General features: G+C 49.3%; 1 protein-coding gene across 1 annotated transcript; it reads right to left on the bottom strand.

Annotated features, from left to right (window-relative positions):
• Positions 1 to 1,009: 1,009 nt before the first annotated feature.
• On the bottom strand, positions 1,010 to 20,136 carry ppp2r1bb (protein phosphatase 2, regulatory subunit A, beta b). The gene is made up of 15 exons (XM_064301470.1): positions 19,976 to 20,136; positions 18,861 to 18,951; positions 18,427 to 18,527; positions 17,741 to 17,973; positions 16,930 to 17,077; positions 16,439 to 16,594; positions 15,578 to 15,692; positions 15,131 to 15,201; positions 10,139 to 10,273; positions 8,697 to 8,870; positions 8,313 to 8,373; positions 4,700 to 4,854; positions 3,704 to 3,846; positions 2,450 to 2,541; positions 1,010 to 2,332 (listed from the first exon to the last, which is right to left on the bottom strand). The coding sequence occupies exons 1-15, from the start codon at positions 20,051 to 20,053 to the stop codon at positions 2,316 to 2,318; spliced, it is 1,770 nt and encodes a 589-aa protein (XP_064157540.1). The 5' UTR covers positions 20,054 to 20,136; the 3' UTR covers positions 1,010 to 2,315.
• Between the last annotated feature and the right edge of the window lie 268 nt (positions 20,137 to 20,404).

Raw genomic sequence — 20,404 nt, 5'->3', positions numbered from 1 at the left:
TATTATTTGTTTTTAATTTACCTTTAAGATGGCATGGCAACTGTATAATTGTAATTTTATTGCAATGCATACTAAAGGTGATTAGTATTTGTAGAGAATCCCCCACAACAAATTTCATTCATTTGAGGAATTAGGTAATTCCAAATTGGATGAGCAGGGATGCCAGTTATCATTTAGAGCAGAATGAAGTACCTGAGTAGACACCATTTGAAGGATGTTATTATGTATGGAGTAGTCCACGCAAGGGGAAACAAAAGACTACAGGATATGTGCTATAACTATTCCAGGTATGTGCTGCATTTCCCAGAGGAAACAAAAACTGTGAGCGTTGTACAAATGACACCACTAAACGAATCCCCAGTAAAACTATGGCTTTTCCATTATCTAGCTCAAGTTCTTACACACAAATTCTGAACAGATTAAAGATGGATGGATCTCTTTTCCCCCCAAAGTGCTGTCACTGCAGCAGTGTTAAAGCACAACACCGGGACCCGCTCTCAATCAACTCTGACAGTGTCCCCCATCAAAGCCATCTGCCTCATCAACACTCCCCAAACACGCCACACTCCAGAGGCAAGCGGTGACTTACACACTCAGCCTGTCACGAGCACACGCGCACACACACACGCGCGCGCGCACACACACACACAGGCCATTACAGGGACACGGGTTTACTGTGAGCAGAGCATCATTAGCTTCAGTTCTGATGAAATGCAATTTTCCTACACAGCAGAGAACGATGGTTGAGCATGTTTGCCCAGGATTACCAGCCAGACTATCCTCTTTTAAGGAAGAATTTCAGAGATGTATAAATAAATATTGGGGGGGAAAAAGTGAAAAAGACTTGATTGCCAATGAAGTTATTGATATTGAAATTAACATACGATTTTTCTGTCTTCTCAGTGGAGTGACTGGTGTACAGTCTGGTTGATTCACATCATTCACAGATTTGGGTGCAAATGGTTGTTTCCCCTAATATTACACACACACACACAAACACACAAAAAAATGACTTTTGTTTCAATACTTTTATTTAATTGTAACCCCAGAAGATAGAATGGTGCTCCGTCTTAGAAGGGGTTAATTTCATATAAAACCAAAGCACATTCTTACTGACACAGGACAATGAGGATCAAGTGTGGACCAGAAGCACAGGGGAAGTGAAGGGAGTTTGTTCACAAGGGAAGCAAGCTCAGTCTGTCAAATATACATTAAATCCCCCCAGTAATTCTAGGCCTGAGAAACATCACAGGGCCTCAAAGGGTCGCCCAGTAACACGTCCCATTCCAGTCTCTGATTGGCTGGAGAGAATGCTAGTTTGCCATTTACAGGTTAGCTCATGCAAACGCCTTACACAGGGGCCAAATGATGCCCGTCAGTTCAAACAAAGAAAGCTCAACACTAATCATTTACAATTTAACCATCAACAAAAGTAACCAACTAAAAATGAGGGGAGGTTAACATTTTACCTACAGCTTTACAAAGCAGTGACAGGCACAATCATCTTACAAGAACCCACTACCATGAATACCTGGACAAAAATTAGGCTCCCAGTGCCAAAAACTACCGTAGTCATACAAGAGGAGAAAACCAATCTAGCTGACAAAAAAAAAAATCTAATTCCTAAAATCCTAACAGTGGTATCTGGAACAAACGCACAGGAAATTATCCCAGAAACAAATGACGACAAACTGTGATGGTCCCGCGTTTAAAACCGTCACAATGTGAAAACGAAAACAGAAAGATACAGCACCAGCAGAATATCAGAAAAAGCACAGAAGAGAAAAGCTTTGTATTTACGGCCATATATAGCTCTACGAAAGAAAGAGAAGTTCCCCTTTAGACAGGCCACGTACAGATAGCATTTGTAGTTTACAGGCAGACTGACAGTTCACAACGTTTACCGTGGTGACGTCCCCAGATATTGGGACTGTCGTAGAACAGCAGACGTGCCGACTTCAGAAATGACAGTTGAAAGGAGTGAGGTGAGGAGAACGGCGTACAGAAACAGGCCAAGGCGGCTCCAGGACGAGGAGAGAACCCTGATTCGCTCGGGGACCGACGGTGGGACGGCCTAAACGCGCTGCTCAGACCCGGCTGATCTGGGCTCGTCTGAGCGTAGAGTGCAGAAAGGAACAGCAAGAGCGGCAAACAGAGGAGGAGCTCCGCTCTCCCCCGGGACATTCACACGCACTGAGGGCACAGGCCGCGGGGTCATTAACAGAATAACTTCCATACGTAGCCAGTGTTCACGGACATCAATAAATAAGGAGTGCGACGTCTTCTACGTTCAACGGGACACAGAACCACACCCGTTAGGCCAGGGCTAGAACTGTCGGGGGGAAGAAGAAAGGATAAAAAAATTAGGTAAATGAAAATCAGGTAAGTGAAAACACCCCTCTGCTCAGAGCAGCGGTGGACTGCTCAAACGCGATGGGTACACGCTTACCGCTTATGGCCTCCTGGGCGAAGTACTTGACGTCCATGTCCTGATCCGTGGCCAGCTTCTCCAAGACGGGCTTGACCTCAGTCTGCAGGGCACTGTGGGACAGAGGGCTTCTGTGAGAGGCAGTCTGGAGCCTGGCCCAAACAGGCATAACCACGCTCTCAGGGCTCATGTATGCATAATAAGCTGGGGATAAGCTGATGCAGTTCACTCTTAAGTATGAACTTCAGAAAGAGAGGCAGAACTGAAGTGCACTCTTCAGGACAAACTGCACTACTGCCTTGCTGGACCCTCTGGCGGCGTACTGACCAAAACCACAGTCTCAAACCCCTGCATATTTATTTCTTACAAGAGTTGCTGACAGTGATATGGCTACATTTTTGCACACTATCAACTGGATCTGATCTTTGACCTTTGAACCGATACATTTCAAAATCTGCATTTTAATCTAATTCACTAGCGTCCTAATAAAAAGAACTTTTGGCCATAAATATACCAATTCATAATAATAACACAATAAATATATATCATTCATAATTTTATTTTGACACATAAAATAAGCAGGAAGAAACAGTGGGATTAGATAAGGTACAAATAATTTTTTGGCGTTCTGATCAAAACGATTTTTCGCCAAACAGGCTAATGAGTAATATTAAAAACCCGAGGAGCGGTTTCTGTTTTCATTTACTCCCGAGGAGCAAGCTAGCATGAGCGTAACATCTCGCATTCAACTTCTCCTTCAAATGAAGCGCTCTCTCTGTGAATCTCGCAGTGCTACCAACGGCTTCCTAAATATTATGATCGACAAACCACGCAAATGTCGTACAACAAAAGACGACGTGTACAAATAAAAGGGAGTAACTGTTTCGTTGAAGTTCAAGTCTGTGTCATCATCCCTTGTAATCAAAAAAATGAATTCCAAGAATTCCAAGAGTCTTTATAATTGTAGTGTTTACTGCATGGTTTTCATACCAGAATAAATCTAATAAACTACCTGCCACAGTGACTGGTGGAGGAAAAGTTCATTTCAGTCCCACCCTGGACAAATATCGGTTAAATACATCTGCCAAGCTTTTTAAATTATTTTAATTATTACTACTAAGTGAGAAGGGAAAACAAAACACACATTAGGTATTTTTTTAACAGGACCGTGATTACAATGACTGCACATGACACCACCCAAACACTCTGGAGAGTGAAAAGGCCACACGCGGCCTTTCGCTGTGCAGGTGGGGTGCAGAGAATCAGAGCACGTACCTGCTGTCCAGCACCGGGCCGACTTTCTGCAGGGACTTGGCCACGTTAAAGCGAACGTTGGCCACGGGGTCGCTGGACATCTTCAGCACCACGGGGAGCATCTGCTTAGTGGTGATGTCCTGCCCACAGGCCTCCGACAGAGACTGTAACACACACACACAAGCACGCACGCACGCACGCACGCACGCACACACAGACACGTTAAAAAGTCACACCACACACAGTACACAGCAAAGCTATCAAGTTTCAACCATCCAAATATGCAAAATGGACACGACTTTTCCAACAGAATTTCTAATGCAAAGCAGAAGAACCTGTCGGGGGCATTTAAAGGAATCCTTCTGCGTTTTTTTTAACTGGATAATATTGTATCCAGTCTTCTTTTGCCCTTTCATTATTTTCCCGGTTTCTCATTTTTTTTGGATGTCTGATATTTTGAAGCACTCGTAACGAAGCCAAATTACATTTAAAATGCCATTTACAACGGACATAATACAATTCTGGCCAGGGATGCCATTTTAATTATGTAATGTAGTTATAGCCAACTAGGTCATCAGCTGACGCAAAGTAAACAAGAGGGAGGAGAATCCTAGCAACAGGCCACACCCCTTCAAAACAAGAGCCACAAATCAAGAGAGAGAGCCAGCATTCTTGGCACGAAATCATTGAGAGAATTAGAAAAAATCCCAAGAATTGCTTTGACCTTCACTTGACATTCATTTTAAGAAAGAAAAAAAATAAAATAATAAAAAATCAGCCAAACAGTTTATCAAGTACACCATTACTTGTTGTACTGTGGCTGCATAATACTACCACAGAAAAAGTCATAAAGTGCACAAACCCGAAAACCTAGAACTCTGTGCCAAATTTAAGCACTTTCACTGCCTAACACTTCCTACATTCAAAAGCATGCACTTGAGACTTTGTAGCACCTATGAGAATAAGCAGGTGTGGGATTCTCGGGGTGACAGGGATGGGGGGGGGGGGCACACTCACGTTGATGCAGAACAGAGTGGTCATTCTGTGCAGGTAGTTGGGGTCGTTGGACATGCCCAGCACTTTGGGGACGATGGTGTTCTGGGCCCACTCTGCTCCAAACTTCTCCACCAGCTTCATCAGGTTGCAGGTGGCAGCCTCTCGGATGGCGTACACTGAGAACCGAAAGCAGGCCACTGCTTATTCATGAGCTTGGCAACCCCAATCCGGCCAGCTCAGCCAATCAGCAACACGGCAGCAGCTATGGACACTACATCAAGCACTTGGCTACACTTACTGATGTCAAAAACCGTTAAAATACCCATTGGATGAAGGAATTAATCAATGAAATCAAACTTGGAAGACCTGAAGTCTGCTCTGAAAGAGGACCTTCCACTATTCCCGGAGCAGTAAGATCACCTGAGAACCCTTCCAGACCACGGACTGACCGTTCCAACTCTCAACCCCATTCCGCGCACAGCAACAACGCTACACATGCCAACTGCAACGCTAATGATAAAATCATGTTAAATTTTACTGAATACCATACGCATGTGTGTGTGTACACTAGCGCCCACACCGTGCCCGCCTCCTCCCAGAGGAGACAGGGGCACTGCAGGGCTTGGAGAGTCTGCTCCTCCTGAGACAGAGTCAGGAGACCACAGGGGCAGCCAAGAGCACAGCCAGAGCCCAAACGAGCCCTCTCATCTGAGACCAGCACCATCTCCCAGCAGACGCTCAGTGCTCCACGCTGCCCCCCCGCCACCGCTCTCAGACGACCGGTAGTGCCCAGGGGCTGGCTGGCCCAGGCCTGTGGCCGGCGTCCAGCGCATTCCTAACCCGCTGGTGACCTTAAACCCGCCCCTTTACGGTAAGGAGGGCCCGGTGGGTGGGTGGGTGCTGGGCTGGAGATAAAACCCATCCCTGAGCCGACTCTCACCGCGGGCCCCAACACACCATTTAAACACCGACACCTGCTGCTGCAGTGAGCCAGACCTACACTCATTATCTGAGGAGAGAGAAAGAGAGAGAGAAAGTGATAAAGAGGGCAAGGGAGAGGTACTGCCGAGCAGGTCAGGCAGGCAGAAGCAGTTCTGCATGCAGAAGTACGGCTTTTTTCTCTCTCCGATTGTGCCGGATCCACAGATGTTGGTCTTTCATTCCTGTCCTTTCCTGCGTCATTGGCAGCCAGTGGCTAGCGGCTTCCCCGTCTCTAAAGGTGATGTTCAGCGATGCCGTTTCTCACCTTACCCTTCTCTTCACTCTACACATGCTGAATCTGAGATAATCAGTGCATATTTAACACAGGAAAAACCAGCCTTTCACAGATAGTGTTTTTTTTTCCCACTGTGGTTCAGACTGAGGAGGGCGTTTATGAGAGCCTGTGCAGGCTGTGGAGAGCGTTTATGAGGGCCTGTGCAGGCTGGGGAAAGCGTTTATGAGGGCCTGTGCAGGCTGTGGAGGGCGTTTATGAGAACCTGTGCAGGCTGTGGAAAGCGTTTATGAGGGCCTGTGCAGGCTGTGGAAAGCGTTTATGAGAGCCTGTGCAGGCTGGGGAGAGCGTTTATGAGAGCCTGTGCAGGCTGGGGAGAGCGTTTATGAGAGCCTGTGCAGGCTGGGGAAAGCGTTTATGAGAGCCTGTGCAGGCTGGGGAAAGCGTTTATGAGAGCCTGTGCAGGCTGAGGAGAGCGTTTATGAGAGCCTGTGCAGGCTGAGGAGAGCGTTTATGAGAGCCTGTGCAGGCTGTGGAGAGCGTTTATGAGAGCCTGTGCAGGCTGGGGAGAGCGTTTATGAGGGCCTGTGCAGGCTGTGGAGGGCGTTTATGAGGGCCTGTGCAGGCTGTGGAGGGCGTTTATGAGGGCCTGTGCAGGCTGTGGAGGGCGTTTATGACAGCCTTAAGGCTGGGAAGGTTATGAGGCCTGTGCAGGCTGTGGAGGCGTTTATGAGGGCCTGTGCAGGCTGGGGAAGCGTTTATGAGAGCCTGTGCAGGCTGGGGAGAGCGTTTATGAGAGCCTGTGCAGGCTGGGAAAGCATGAGGGCCTGTAAGGCTGGGAAGTTATGACAGCCTGTGCAGGCTGGGAGAGCGTTTATGAGAGCCTGTGCAGGCTGGGGAAAGCGTTTATGAGAGCCTGTGCAGGAGCACTGGCTGTGTGTACACTACAGCGAGGCAGGGAGCTGCAGAGCTGCACGTCTCCCAGGGCCCGGGGAGGCGGGGCTTTGCGGGGTGACGCCTGAGTGGGAGGTTCCCTGGGGAACCTCTTCCCCGCCCCCAAGGCCATCCACATCCCCGTCTGCACGTCTCCCTCTAGCAGACCAGATGCACCACCCCCCGCCCCCTCCTCTTCCTCTCCTTTCCTCTGTTCAGCTGCAGGCCCATCAAAAAGCAGTAAATATCCCATTTAACATGAACAAAACTTCCACTTTTCACTGGTCAAAAAAAACATTGATTGTATTCTAAATTGCCAACATCTTGTGCGATTGTTTGGTGCCTTAGCAAAGATATTTGCTTGGGCTAATGTAAAGTGAAACTCTTCACTTGAGCTACATTTCTGGCCATCCAAAAGGAGATGAAGCCAAACGTAATCTGGCTACAAGGCAGGAAAAATCACAATTTATAGAAAAACAAGATATTTTCAGAGCGAAAACAAAAGGCTAGCATGGACAATATACTCAGAAATATGTAGAGATAACTGCACTGCATTTAAGACTTAACAGTTAAACAGATATTCTGGGAGGGTTTTTAACAATCTGGTTTGCAAAAGCAGCAATGCAGGCACTTGAAAAGGAGAACTTGTTTTGCTATTTTCTCCTAACTTTAAATACCCAATTAGGTTTGGTCCTTTATGACCTAGTGGTTTGACAAGAAGTCACTTAAGGATAGTGCTTGCTCTTTTTAAATATCACTTCAGTTAGAGTGCGCTCTCGACTGGCCCAGATGGCTCTTTTAGATATGCAGAGAAGTGCCTGACAACCTGCCAGCTTCACAATGGCAGGTATAAGTCATTTAAATAAACTGCAATTCAGCCTGAGCAGCAGCGTGATGCCCTGGGGGTCGTATCCAAGTATGTTACCCAATTATTCCTTCTGAAAAATCCAGTTTAATATCACCTTCAGTCGGAACGGTGCTCTACGGTGCGAGCAGACCTGCCGCCGCCGCGCTCGAACGGAAGCATCAGTGCGCCATTAAAAACCGCCGCGGTTCATAAGGGCGAATGAATGCTACAACGTTCGCTCGCTCATAAGCGCAGCCTCGGGAAGCGTACGGCGGGAGTACGAGCTGCAGTAGAGTCCCTCCTCTCTCTCCTGCACCAGGCTAGCGTTAGCCAGCCGCTAGCCTCAGCGCTAACGTGCTAGGCCTAAAGCATCAGATGAACGGAAAGCGCGCGGCCTCTGCTCCGCTGCCCTTTCCCGCTAGTCCTCGCCGGAGGAATGCTAGGAAAGAGCAGAAGGGATGCAAAAAGCGGCCGTCTGAAGAGGTGCGATGTGAGCGCGCGCCCCCGTCCCCGTCCCCCCGCTGGGCTATATTTCCTCCGGGCCCGGTCCGCGCGCTCGTTCCAGCCCTTAAAAGGTCAGCGCGCTCTCTCTCCACCCAGCTGGGGAGGAGGAGGCGGGAGGGCGCGGCGCAGGAGCGTACCGTGGTCCACCAGCCAGGCCATGCACAGGGAGTTGAGCTTCTCGTCGAAGAATTCCACGCCCTGGAGACGGAGAGAGAGAGGGGATCGAGGGTTAGGCACGCTCCGCACGGACGCTCCCCGAGCTTCAGGCCCACAGCGCCCTCTACAGGCACACACACGCTACAGAGGTCGTTCTCAAGAATCACCGTCACCGCACCATCAGAATGCTGGAAACGGCTGAGGATAGCCATCGTTAGCGAGAACGGCTAGCATCTTAAGGTACTGCAAGACTGCCGCATGAAACCTCTTTACGGGCTTCTCTCATGGCCGTCAGTGAGGGCCGCTGTGGCCGGTTTTGGGGGCGGGGCATCAGTTAAATATCGGTTTGGGGGCGGGGCTCTCACCAGCTGCCCTGCCAGCAGGGGCATGTACTCGATGATGGCCAGCCGCACCCTCCACTTGGCGTCCTCGGCCAGCTCCACGATGGCGGGCAGCAGCGACTGCGACAGCTGGCGGATGCCGATGACCTCGTTGACGCAGTCCAGGTTGGAGATGATGTTCAGCCGCACCTCGGGGCACTACGAGGGACGACAGGGAGAGTCAGTGTTAAAAATCAGAGCGCCCTCTACAGTACTGGCTGACCTAAAAGACAAAAATCGATTAATAAAAACCTGATAACAGCCCTCTCTACAGGCTCCACACCCATCAGGTGCGACAGTGCGACATGTTCGGCAAACAGCTTGTGTTCAAGGCCATCTTGTTTTGTTTTCACTGGCGTCTGAGAGCTTCTAAGCCTCCACTGCAGGGGCTCTAAAAACAAACCGGCTTCTTTAACAAGAAAATATGCTGAAATGAAACATTTTCAGCGCTGAAGCGGAGGTGTCCAAACATGACTGCTGTGAAGCGAAACAGTTGGGGCTGGCCTTTATCTAATTTCATAATTCCAGATTCAAGGGCCCCCCCGCCCCCCCCCGCTTCCGCCAGTCCTGTTTTGGTGACGGATTTGATGGTCAGGGATGCAGCGGGGAAGGAGCAGCGGGACGGAGCAGCGGGGAAGGAGCAGCGGGGACGGAGCAGCGGGGACGGAGTGGTGAGGACACGATAGGAGCGGATTCAGGCCTTTTTCTGGGCTGCTGTTTGACATCCTGCATGACAGATGTTACAGTGGGGGGAGGCCGAATGACGCAGGAGCCCAGAGAGAGAGAGAGAGAGAGCCTTCTTCTCTGGCAGCTGTCCTCCCCCACAGGAGAGCAGACTCACACCCGGCCCTCACTACCCAACGCCGGACTTAAGAAATACAGCGTGCCTGCATGCCAGGCGTAGATTTGTGTGAGCGTGTGTGCGGGGCGTAGGCGTGTGCGAGCCTGCATACAGGGTTGTAGGGTTTGTGCACGTGTGCGGACAGGGCGTAGGTTTGTGTGAGCACGCATGAGGGGAATAGATTTGTATGAGTATGTGTGCAGGGCGTAGGTTTGCGCGAGCGAGTGTGCGTAGGTTTGTGCAAACGTGCGTGCAGGGCGTAGGTTTGTGGGAGCGAGTGTGCGTAGGTTTGCGCGAGCGAGTGTGCGTAGGTTTGTGCAAACGTGCGTGCAGGGCGTAGGTTTGTGCAAACATGCGTGCAGGGCGTAGGTTTGTGTGAGCACGCATGTCGGGAATAGATTTGAATGAGTATGTGTGCAGGGCGTAGGTTTGTGCGAGCGAGTGTGTGTAGGTTTGTGCAAACGTGCGTGCAAGGCGTAGGTTTGTGGGAGCGAGTGTGCGTAGGTTTGTGCAAACGTGTGCAGGGCGTAGGTTTGCACGCGCATGTGTGAGGTCATAGTCAGCGGTGGGTGGAGCCAGGGCTCACCTCGTCCTTGAGCTGGGCCAGGAAGAGCGGCAGCAGGTGCTCCACGGTGTTGTCCTTCCCCAGGATGGTGGACAGCCCCATGATGACCGAGGCCAGGGCCGACTTCACGTGCTGGTTAGTGTCAGACACCAGCTCCTGTGAGGGTCAGACCGCAGGCCATGAGCCATAACAACTAAACACAAACCCACACACGCACACCAACATTAACCACAAGGGTGAAAAACCAAGCTTCAATTTCCATTAGAGAAGGGGGTTATACACCACTGATATGGAGCAGGGGTGTTTTTGTCTTCGTTTTTTAATTGGGTCAAAATTTAACATTAAGCAAAAGCTGTATTAAAAAAAAAAAAAGAAGAAAAGGATTGCAGATCTGAATGGAAATTACATCTGGAGATATTACCCAACGGAGCAATCACTCAGACGACTGCATGCTTCTGAGAGATTAACACGACGGCAATCGGATACATCAGCCAACTGGCCGGGAACCAAGAGTCATTTCTGCTCCCACTGTGCAAAAGCTGCACATCGCATTACTGCCCCAACGCTGTAAAAATCAATGGGAGGTTCAGCCGCTTCGCACTCCGCTAACCGATACACTAATTGCGGAAACGCTAATGGCGTCTGGAAAACAAAACGACTTTCATTCACAAAAACAAAGACTTCCTAGAACCTTAGGACCTCTAATGTGTGTGGGCTGGCCTGGTGATTTGCCTGCAGGGAATTTCCACGCCGTAATTCGGCACAGCGAAGTCACAATGGCTGCTCCAATCACGCGCTGCTTTATTAATGGGGACTTGGTCCCATTTGCGCGTTGGCGCATTTTATGAAAATCAATGTTAATCGATATTTAACCGAAAGCACTCTCAAAAAACTAAACCTGGAGGTAAAAAGGCAAATTATAGTGCATCGGCTCAGTGTCCTGAACAGAAAAGTCATTCTTCTGTCCTACAGATGTCTGAGTGGGAAGAAAAGAACGGAGTAACAGGCAACAGAGAGCCTTCCACCAGGACATTACGAGAGTCCGTCAGTTTGCCTCTGTTTGTGGACACACAGATCATTAACCAGGTTTGCGCATACTTCTCCAACCAACACATTCCACAGTGTTTCCAAAACAAAATCACACCCCTGTGCTCATAAATCTCACGCTCCTACCTGTGTCTTACACACACAAGAGACGCAAGAGCAACATCTCAGACCTGCAGCCTTAGCAGGGATCCACTCGAGCCCTATGAAGCAGGAGTGGCCTTCAGGTGAACGTTCCAGAAATATGAGCAGTCCAGGTCACATTAAGCTGAGCTGGGCCCGGAGTGCTACCTGCACGCAGCACGGCTGTCAGGGGGAGATGCAGGCCCTGCGTGCGGTTCAACTATGAAGCCCTGGCATTGAATGCCTTTCAACTGAACCGGGCCCTATTCCACAAAAGCAGGAATACAGAGCTGGATAACTGCGCCTAGTAAAACCCGGAACGGTAGCAAATACGGAACACGGACTGAAACGAAAGAGCTGTTCCGGGTTAGACAGAGTGCAGTTATCCAGCTCACTCAGTAATCCTGCTTTGTGAAACACCCGCCTGGTGAGCTCACGAGCAGAGACCGGTCCCACTGTGACGGCCTCAGGGTTCTAGAACCAGTCCCTTTCCGTGCCTGCGGGTGAGCCCAGGGGTGAGCCCAGGGGTGCTTCCCTGCCTCAAGCTCAGTAACATGAGCCTCTTGGGAAAAACCGCAGTCGTGTGCGCTGCAAGCTGAACCCGATGCACTGTGCGAGCGGGCTACTGTCCTGACCGAGGCTAATGACCCACACGGGGGTGTGAAACTGAGGGAACGCCGCGGCTAGCACAACATGTTCCCGCAGTGTCACCGGACTGCTTTCTCAGTGCTGCAGCGCTGCCACTGCACGGCAGCAACACGGCGAGGACGTTTCGCGTTAGCTGGGATGCTACGTGTCACCGGACTGCTTTCTCAGTGCTGCAGCGCTGCCACTGCACGGCAGCAACACGGCGAGAACGTTTCGCGTTAGCTGGGATGCTACGTGTCACCGGACTCTTCTAGTGCTGCAGACGCATCTGCCACCGCCAGCACCGGCAACCGTTCGCGCTACGGGATGCTACGTGTCACCGGACTGCTTCTCAGTGCTGCAGCGCTGCCACTGCACGGCAGCAACCGCTGAGAACGTTTCGCGTTAGCTGGGATGCTACGTGTCACCGGACTGCTTTCTCAGTGCTGCAGCGCTGCCACTGCACGGCAGCAACACGGCGAGAACGTTTCGCGTTAGCTGGGATGCTACGTGTCACCGACTCGGGCCTGGAGAAAAGCATCTGCGACCGCCACGCATGGTGCTACACGCTTCCCGCGCTCACAGAGAGACGAGACGAGCACTTCGGCTGGAACCACGAATCTCAGCCCCTCGTCCACCGCTGTACCGTAACACGGCTCAATGCCTGAGACTTACGCCCCCGCAGAGGGAGCAAAGACGTCACACGCGAGCGCTTCTTCTGTGCTAGATTTACTGTAAACGCTTTTCCAGAGTCTCAACGAGCTTCCCAGACAACTGGCGCATCAGTGACTCCGCCCCCCCCGCGGTATTCGCCATGGAATCAAGCGCCGCCCGGTAAAATCATCAGTGAGGCGGTTCCTTGCCTAGGACATCGAAATCGCGGCAGCCTCTTCGATATGGCATCTGCCGCAGTGCCATCTCAGTCTATGGCTAACCAAACCGAATCAACGATATGCAGCTCCTTCATGAGCAACGCGCCATGAAATAACTGGAAAGCAAACAACCCAAATGAACAATCTGAAATCACTGGTAGAATTGCATCACCATATCCACATGGTAAATCCAATCAGCTGGGGGCGTACGTGTCATTAAATCGTACAAAACACTGCATTCCTGCACAAGTGATCACATCTTTCAGGCCCAGAATGGCCTTATTTATTTAAAGAGATAATCTTTTGAATGGTGTGTGGACCAGGGTAGATGTATTTTCTGAGCCAGGATAAATAAATTTAAAAACTCACCAGCGCCCCCTGCTGCCTGAAAGCCTAGAAAATTCACCCCGGGTTCAAAATCGGTTCAAATCTGAAATGACTCCAACCTACGGGGACGAGAAGAGAGCCACATGCCCTCTGTCACTGACCGCGCTCTTCACTGTGGCGGTAACTAACCCGCCGTCACTGGAGCTCGCCGAAAGTGACACGCGTTCCTCCTTCGCGGTACAGGCCGCAGTTCACAAGGGCCCCATTCAGCAGAAGAAACCGCAAAATGAAATGGAGGAAGTGTCCTTGTGCTGTTCTCTGAAAAGCACGCAGCTCGCATGTCACAGGAGTAGCCGGGGTTCGTGCTTCGTGTTGCGGTTTACAGAAGGCATAACGGTGTATTTAATAAAGGCCAGTGAGAGTGTTGCACCAGACCAGGCCAAGCACACACAAAGCCAATGGTCCTTATGGCACCGATTAGCAGGCTCGTGTGGATCTTCCTGATAAGACACTGGCCTTCACTGTGCGACGCAGCTAACAGCGTGCACCAAAACCGACCGCGGCAGTGCCGACCGCGCACGCTACCTGCGCTAGCCGTGAATGAGGCTCCTCCAATGCAGTGACTGCACAGCTCAGCTAGCGGTCTACGGAGTGGGGAAAAAATGGCTGCTATTGTAGTCCTAGTGGGGATGGAACCCACGGTCTGGTGTCAAACCTGGACCGTGCTGGCGCTGGCTGTGACCCACGCCTCACACGGGGTGGGGAGGATGTCTTTGCGCACCAGCAACCCCCCCCACTGGCCGATCGGCCACTGCAACCCCAAACGCTGAAGCGCAAAGTGAGCGTCTGCCCCTGCAGTCACGTCCGAGCCAGCGCGACTTGGACCGCAGCGGGATACACAGCAGACCCAACATCGCACTCTTCAGAGAACACAAGCACGACCGCGCTCTCCCAAACCGACAGCCGAGGATGCAGCAACGAGCACTGAAACATGACTGGCCATCCCAAATTAGGAAGTAAACAAGGGAAACATTATTATAAGAATATAAAATTTGAATTATAAATGTCTCATACATCCTGATAAAACACTAAACTATCTTGCCCAACAGACCCAGCTGCTTGCGCCACTGATAACTCTCAATTGTGTATTAACCTCTGTTTGCCACTTGAGCGAACAATGAGCACTCTCATTCAGTCGACTTTATGTAATCCACAGAGCTGCGTCTGCTGCACCTCTTTAATGGTGTTTGTCATTTAAAAAGCCTTCCTCCTTCTGAAACAAAACTTCACAGCAACACATCATAAAAAATATTCATTTTTCATTTTATTGATGCAAGCTGTCCAAATGCAAACAAACAAAAACCTTCCGACACATTTTGGAAACAAATGTAGCTGAGCTCGAAGAACAAAGCATTTTTTCCTAATTGAATCAGAGAAGCGAAAGAAGGAAGAAAGCCAAAACCTTGGCAAGAGGATGCAAGCAAACCAGAGTTTCGTTGCTCGGTGCTCATATCCTGTCAGAACTGAGCTGCCAGTGTGCAGGTTTTGATGCTAAAATCAATCCCACAAGCCCCTGCTGTGAGCAGCCCTGAACCGAAGCCTCTTAAACAACAGCAGCTGCTTATGTGTGCTACCATAATGCATTGCAACAATAACAGCTCACCATTATTGATTTTTCGAATGTACCAAACCTGTGTTTCACTGAGAAACATGGCACTATAAAGAGAAGGGAAATCAGGGTGAGGAGGAGAGGAGGAAAGAGATGGGGACAAGAGGGGAAGAGAGAGAGAGAGCAGGAGGAGGGCAGAGGAGAAAGCAGGAGAGAAGGAAAGAGAGGGGACGAGAGAGACAGAGTCGGAGGAGAACGAGATGGGAAGAGGAGAGAATGGGAGAGGAGAGAGCAGCAGAGCGGAGGGGAGGAAAGCAACGTGGGTATGGGAGGAAATGGAGATGGATAGGGAGAGAGGCAGAGAGGACATAGGGGAGAGGGGGAAAGGAGAAGAAAGGAAAGAGAGCCTACCTTGACACACGGCAGAATGTGGGTCATGATGATGTTCTCTCTGCTGTCTTCCGGCAAATTCTCACAGAACTCTGCGGGCACAAACAGGCCAGACGGTGACAGCTACCCTGTTCCACCCATCCCAGCCTTCTTCAGTAACATAAGCGCAACTCTGCTGCCACAGCGTGACAGAACGCAGGGCCAGTACTCACTCGAAAAATAGCTAATCGTCTATTAAATACATTCATTTACATTTCAGCCTTGCTTACCATCCTCAAAATGTAATAATAAAATCCTCACATCAGCCATGAAAAAGACAACTTAGCACACTACCACAAGAACAAAGCAACCACAAATAATTTAATATTGCCAAAACCCAAAAATAAATAAACTGACTACAAAAAAATACTGGTAATGCTACTGTTCCTAAAAAGGTACAGTGAAGTAATCACAGGTTGCCAAACTCACCTTTGACCTTGTTGGCAGCAGCGGCCCGAACCTCAGCCTCGCAGTCCTTCAGAAGGTTCTGGAAGGCCGGCACCAGGTCATTCTTGGTGATTTCCGGGCCCACGGCTTTCTGGAGCTGCAGAACAGCAAGAAAGAAAGGGTTAGAGTTAGACATCCCATTCTCTCTCTCACACATGCACACAGACAGAGACACACCCTTCTTCACCATCACTTACTGCTCATCACTGATATGCATTTGACCAAAATTCACTCGGCACAGTCTATCAATGAGGAACGATTAGTTTCAGTTAGGAAGTGCAATTTCCAATCCAGAGCCCAAGTCAACAGATGTTTTAGGAGGAACCAGAAACACCTGCAGGGACGGAAAAAGCACTCCCAACGTTCAGCGGTCTGAGCCACTGCGGGTCCTACCGCAGACAGGCTAGCGCATCAACCAGAACCCACAAGCAGGCCGCCTGATGGCTTGCATCTGGCAAAAACTGGAACAGCTCAAACTGCCCTGCCATCACTCAACCTCAACCCACGCTAACCGACGGCCACAATGTCGTTAATGCCAGTAAACGGCAGACCTGGGCGAAATGTATATTTGCTTCGGATTCAAATGCTTTTCTGTGCTCTATTGATCTTGCCTGGTACAAGTGAACCTGCCACGAGGACCAAAAGGAGGGGATGGCAATTTTTGAGAGAATTTCATAGGTTCTAATACAATAGACCAGCCCAGGAGAGCGTAGAAAATATCTGAATCCAAAACCATCTTGTTTTGGACCCAGGAGTGCGAAACCACAAAGCCTGAGACAGGAAGTGAAAGTGATGCGTAGAGAACACGGAGAGCCACCGGCGTGTGCCGGGGAGACCCCTCACCTCGGAGAACTTGTCGGCCACCATGTAGCGCACCCTCCAGGACTTGTCCTCGGCGGCCTGGCGGAGGGTGGGCATCACCAGGGACTCCAGGTCCTCCTGCGGGAGCAGCTGGGCGATGCTCACGCACGCCTCCACCGCCAGCAGCCGCACGGAGTCCTGCCAATCAGAGCACGCCACATCACTGAGTACACAAAAAACTGGCCAATGGCACGCACTCTGACCCACATCACTGATGATGACTATCAATCAAGCACGGAAGTGCGTTACAGACTGCTCGAGTCCTGCCAATCAGATCAAACTACACATCAACCGCACCAAAAACTAACCAATCGCATGCACTTTGACCCACATCACTAATGATGACTATCACTCAAGCTCTGAGCGCACTACACATGCTGAATGCTGAAACAGCATGACAGAGGTGGTTGGCAATGCAAAAGAAAGTGAGAGACAGAGAGAGACGGTCGGAGAGACACAGCGAGAGTGCGTACCTGCTCGTCAGAGGCCAGGGCGGTGAAGAGGGAAATGATGTCGCTCTTGACGTAGTCCAGCTCCAGGACTTTGGCGAACTCGCCCAGTTTGGAGGCGGCCGCACGCCTCACCATGGGAGTGTCGTCTGAGCAGAGGGTTCGGAAATGCCTGCCAGTCAGAGAGCCCCATTACACACCACATTACACCACATTATGGCACCTGCTGCGTCTACAGCAGGGGTGTCCAGACTTATCCGAAAAGGGCTGATGTGGGTGCAGGGTTTTGTTTTATCCCTATGACACCCGATTCAACTAATCAAGGTCTCCAATCAAGACCTTGATAAGTAGAATCAGACGGCTTCGTGCTGGGCTAAAACAAATTACTGCACCCACACCAGTCCTTTTCAGTTAAGAGTGGACACCCCTGGCCTAAAATGTTAAGTGATGAGATTATTTATTATAGATTATTTAAAATATACCTAAAAGCATCTATCCAATAATTCGCTGCCAGAGAATAGAACAGAATAACTGACACCATAGAATAAATGACTAACTATATTCATCTCCACAGATGCTGACTGCATTTCCCTGTTAATATCACACTTTTTTCTATCTTTAATATCACAGTAGTCTTCCTATTAAATTCATAAGATTTCACATTTTGTCTAATATTACTCAAAACATTACAGGAACAGTAAGAAATGGTGGGACAGTGAGATTTCCCCTTTGCTTAAGCAGCAGGTGCAATCACAGAGCACGCATTAGTAAACTCCTGCTGTATAAAAACTTCAGGTGAGACGGTAAGGAAGCGCGTGAAGGAGGCGGGGCTTACTGGCGGATCTCGGCCTTGACGGTGCTGGAGACGCGGGGGTAGCAGACGCTGAACAGGCCGCAGGCGGAGGTGCGGGAGGTGAACCAGTCCCCGCTGGCCAGCCTCTTCACCAGGGGCTCGAAGTGCACCTCCAGGTCTACCGGAGAGTGCTCCTGGGAGATCTTGCGCAGGGACTCCACGGCCTTGTCCCGCACCACCGTCTCCTCCACGGTGGCCAGGCTCTCCAGGGGGGGCTGCAGGGGTGGGGGGGAGGCGTGAGGGCGCGCCAGGAGGATCACCCCCCTTGAGGCCTCTGTTCAATCTAACCATACGCTCTTTCTCCCTCAGCTACCGGCAAGCAACTGCTGTATTTTAATCGATTCCAGCAATTGAAAAACTCATAACTTGGCCAAATGTGAACAAAACAAACGTTAAATAAGCTAAGCTAGCCATGCGTAACACAAAACTACAGAAAAAGGCTGTTGTGTTGGGCTAAACAGAGGCCTGCACCTTCTCCACATCTTTCCCCCTTTTACTTCCAGTGCAACCAGATTCTCTTTCACACCATCAACCACTGCAGGGAAAATTTAGAATCACCTAACCTTCTAGGTACATTAAAAGAAGGTTTAAAAACAAAAAGCCTATCACAAGATGAAATTTATCTGAAAGAAGTTAAACCATTTAAACCCTTCAGGAAAGACTCTTACCAGGAGACAGTGGACGTACTCGGGGCCTCCCACCAGCATGGTGAAGTTGCCCAGTTGCTCAGCCAGAGCGAGGAGCACCTCGTCCTCATCATAGATGGTGTCTGTACAAGCAGCGAAGGAGGAGAGCATTCACACAACTGCCGAGTGGTCGCGCTAGTGCATGGAATGCTGCCACATTTCAAAAATGGCCTTTTACACTAATTCAATTATTTTTGCCATAATACGCCGATTCACAATAAGAAGAAATGCATGTCATTCATAAATTTATTATGACACGCAATAGAAGCAGGATGAAATAGTGGATGGAAATAAGCTTTTTTAAATGTTTTTATTTTATACATGTATACCCAAATTGTATACATACTCTATTTGTTAACACCTGGGGCACAGCGATTAAATAACGTGCAGCACTGAGGAAGAGTGTTGAGATTTACCAGTGAGGAAGGGGAGAAGCTCAGTTCGTGTCCTCTCCACTCCAAGGGCCAGAGCAATGGTGGACAGCTTCTTGATACTGTTCAGGCGCAGCTGTGTTGTAGAAACGGGGAGTTTAGTCAGCTTTATTCTGATAGTCCCGCGTTCAGAGCAGAGCAGATGTGATAATGCAGGAGAATGGTACAATACTACGAATGCAATTATGACGAGAAATAATGCATTGTATCTAAAATCCAGTACGTTAAGCGTTTGTTTAAACCGCACTGCTAATGAATGCATCCTTAACGAACACGGTTAGGGCAAAACAACATCTACTACGCTAAGTCTAGTTTAGGCTGTTTAGCCAAGAATAATATTTGATGTGCGATTATATAAACACGTTATCATTTTATTCAGGCTAGCTAGTTCCTAGTAAGTATTGCAAATATGCTTAAAATCTTGAGTAAGTTGTCATCCTATGGGATAGTGCTGAATTCCTTGACCATGTCCTTAACCAGCATTAGGTAAGCTAACACGCTGACAGTCAGAGCAGCTAGCTAAATATCATAGCTAGCCAAACCCTGTTGCCTAGCAAACCTTAGCAAATGCATCAATCGAGGTAGTCGACTTGGTAGCGAATCAGCGGTATTAAGCTACTCTGGCTAACATTTACCAATAACAAGTTAACGTGTAAACAGACTGCACGTACGCATATCGTTTAGTCAGCTAGTCGGTCAGCCAATAAAGCCAAAACCCGGCTAACCTAGTGACCCGGTTAGCCATTCGTGGCTAACACCTCACTAGCTAGTCTAGTAGTGTGTAAACAATACACCGCAACATTCGTTTACACTTCTGGACTAGCTAGCAATCTATAAATACAATGCCACATTACCAATCATTAGTAAAATAATATCTATAATACAGCATATTCGCAGCAATCAGTTGAAACACCGTACACTATCCATTTTAATCCCCCATTTAATATGTGGTAGTGACAGACAGGCCCAATTCCGGAATAGGCCTCAGCGGTCATGGTTAAGGGTTGCCTGATGATTGTTTCGTTCGTTGTTTTCGAAAATGAAACACAATAACAAAGCAACACCGAAACGTGGAAAATGAGTCGGATGTAGGCGCTCACCTGAACGTCTTCATTCCGAAGCTCATCAATGAGCACGGCAATGGGGTAGAGAGAATCGTCTCCATCAGCTCCTGCCATTTTGGATCTGGGTTATGCTTCCGGCTCGCCTCTGCTACGGGGTTTCCCGGTGGAGACACAATGGGCGCTGTTCAAATTCCTTTGGAAGGAACGGCTGGCTTCTTCCGATTAGTGTGAGTGAGAGATTGGGGGTGTTCTCAAATGTAAGAAAATGTGATAATTGGTAAAGATGGGAAGCATATTTTTATAAATACATTTTACTCAGCTCCATCTGTTGCCCCCTGATTGATTTATTGACTGCAAAACCGATCCCTTGGGTGATTCTATGGCTGAAGGTATACATTTTATAATAAAAAGAGACCATACACAAATAAATAAATAAATAAATAAAATATTCCTAAAAATATTCCT

Source organism: Anguilla rostrata, chromosome 12 (assembly GCF_018555375.3).
Source record: "Anguilla rostrata isolate EN2019 chromosome 12, ASM1855537v3, whole genome shotgun sequence".
Taxonomy (NCBI): domain Eukaryota; kingdom Metazoa; phylum Chordata; class Actinopteri; order Anguilliformes; family Anguillidae; genus Anguilla; species Anguilla rostrata.
Note: the sequence above shows the minus strand (reverse complement) of the source record. Positions and strands in the feature narration are given on the sequence as shown.

Coding starts and splice junctions, on each gene's coding strand:
- ppp2r1bb (XM_064301470.1), bottom strand. CDS start 20,053: ATGGCAGGAGCTGATGGAGACGATTCTCTCTACCCCATTGCCGTGCTC. Junction 15,693..16,438: donor TGGCCGACAAGTTCTCCGAG/GTGAGGGGTCTC, acceptor GCTGTTCTGCAG/CTCCAGAAAGCCGTGGGCCC. Junction 2,542..3,703: donor GGCCCGGTGCTGGACAGCAG/GTACGTGCTCTG, acceptor TCTGTCCCACAG/TGCCCTGCAGACTGAGGTCA.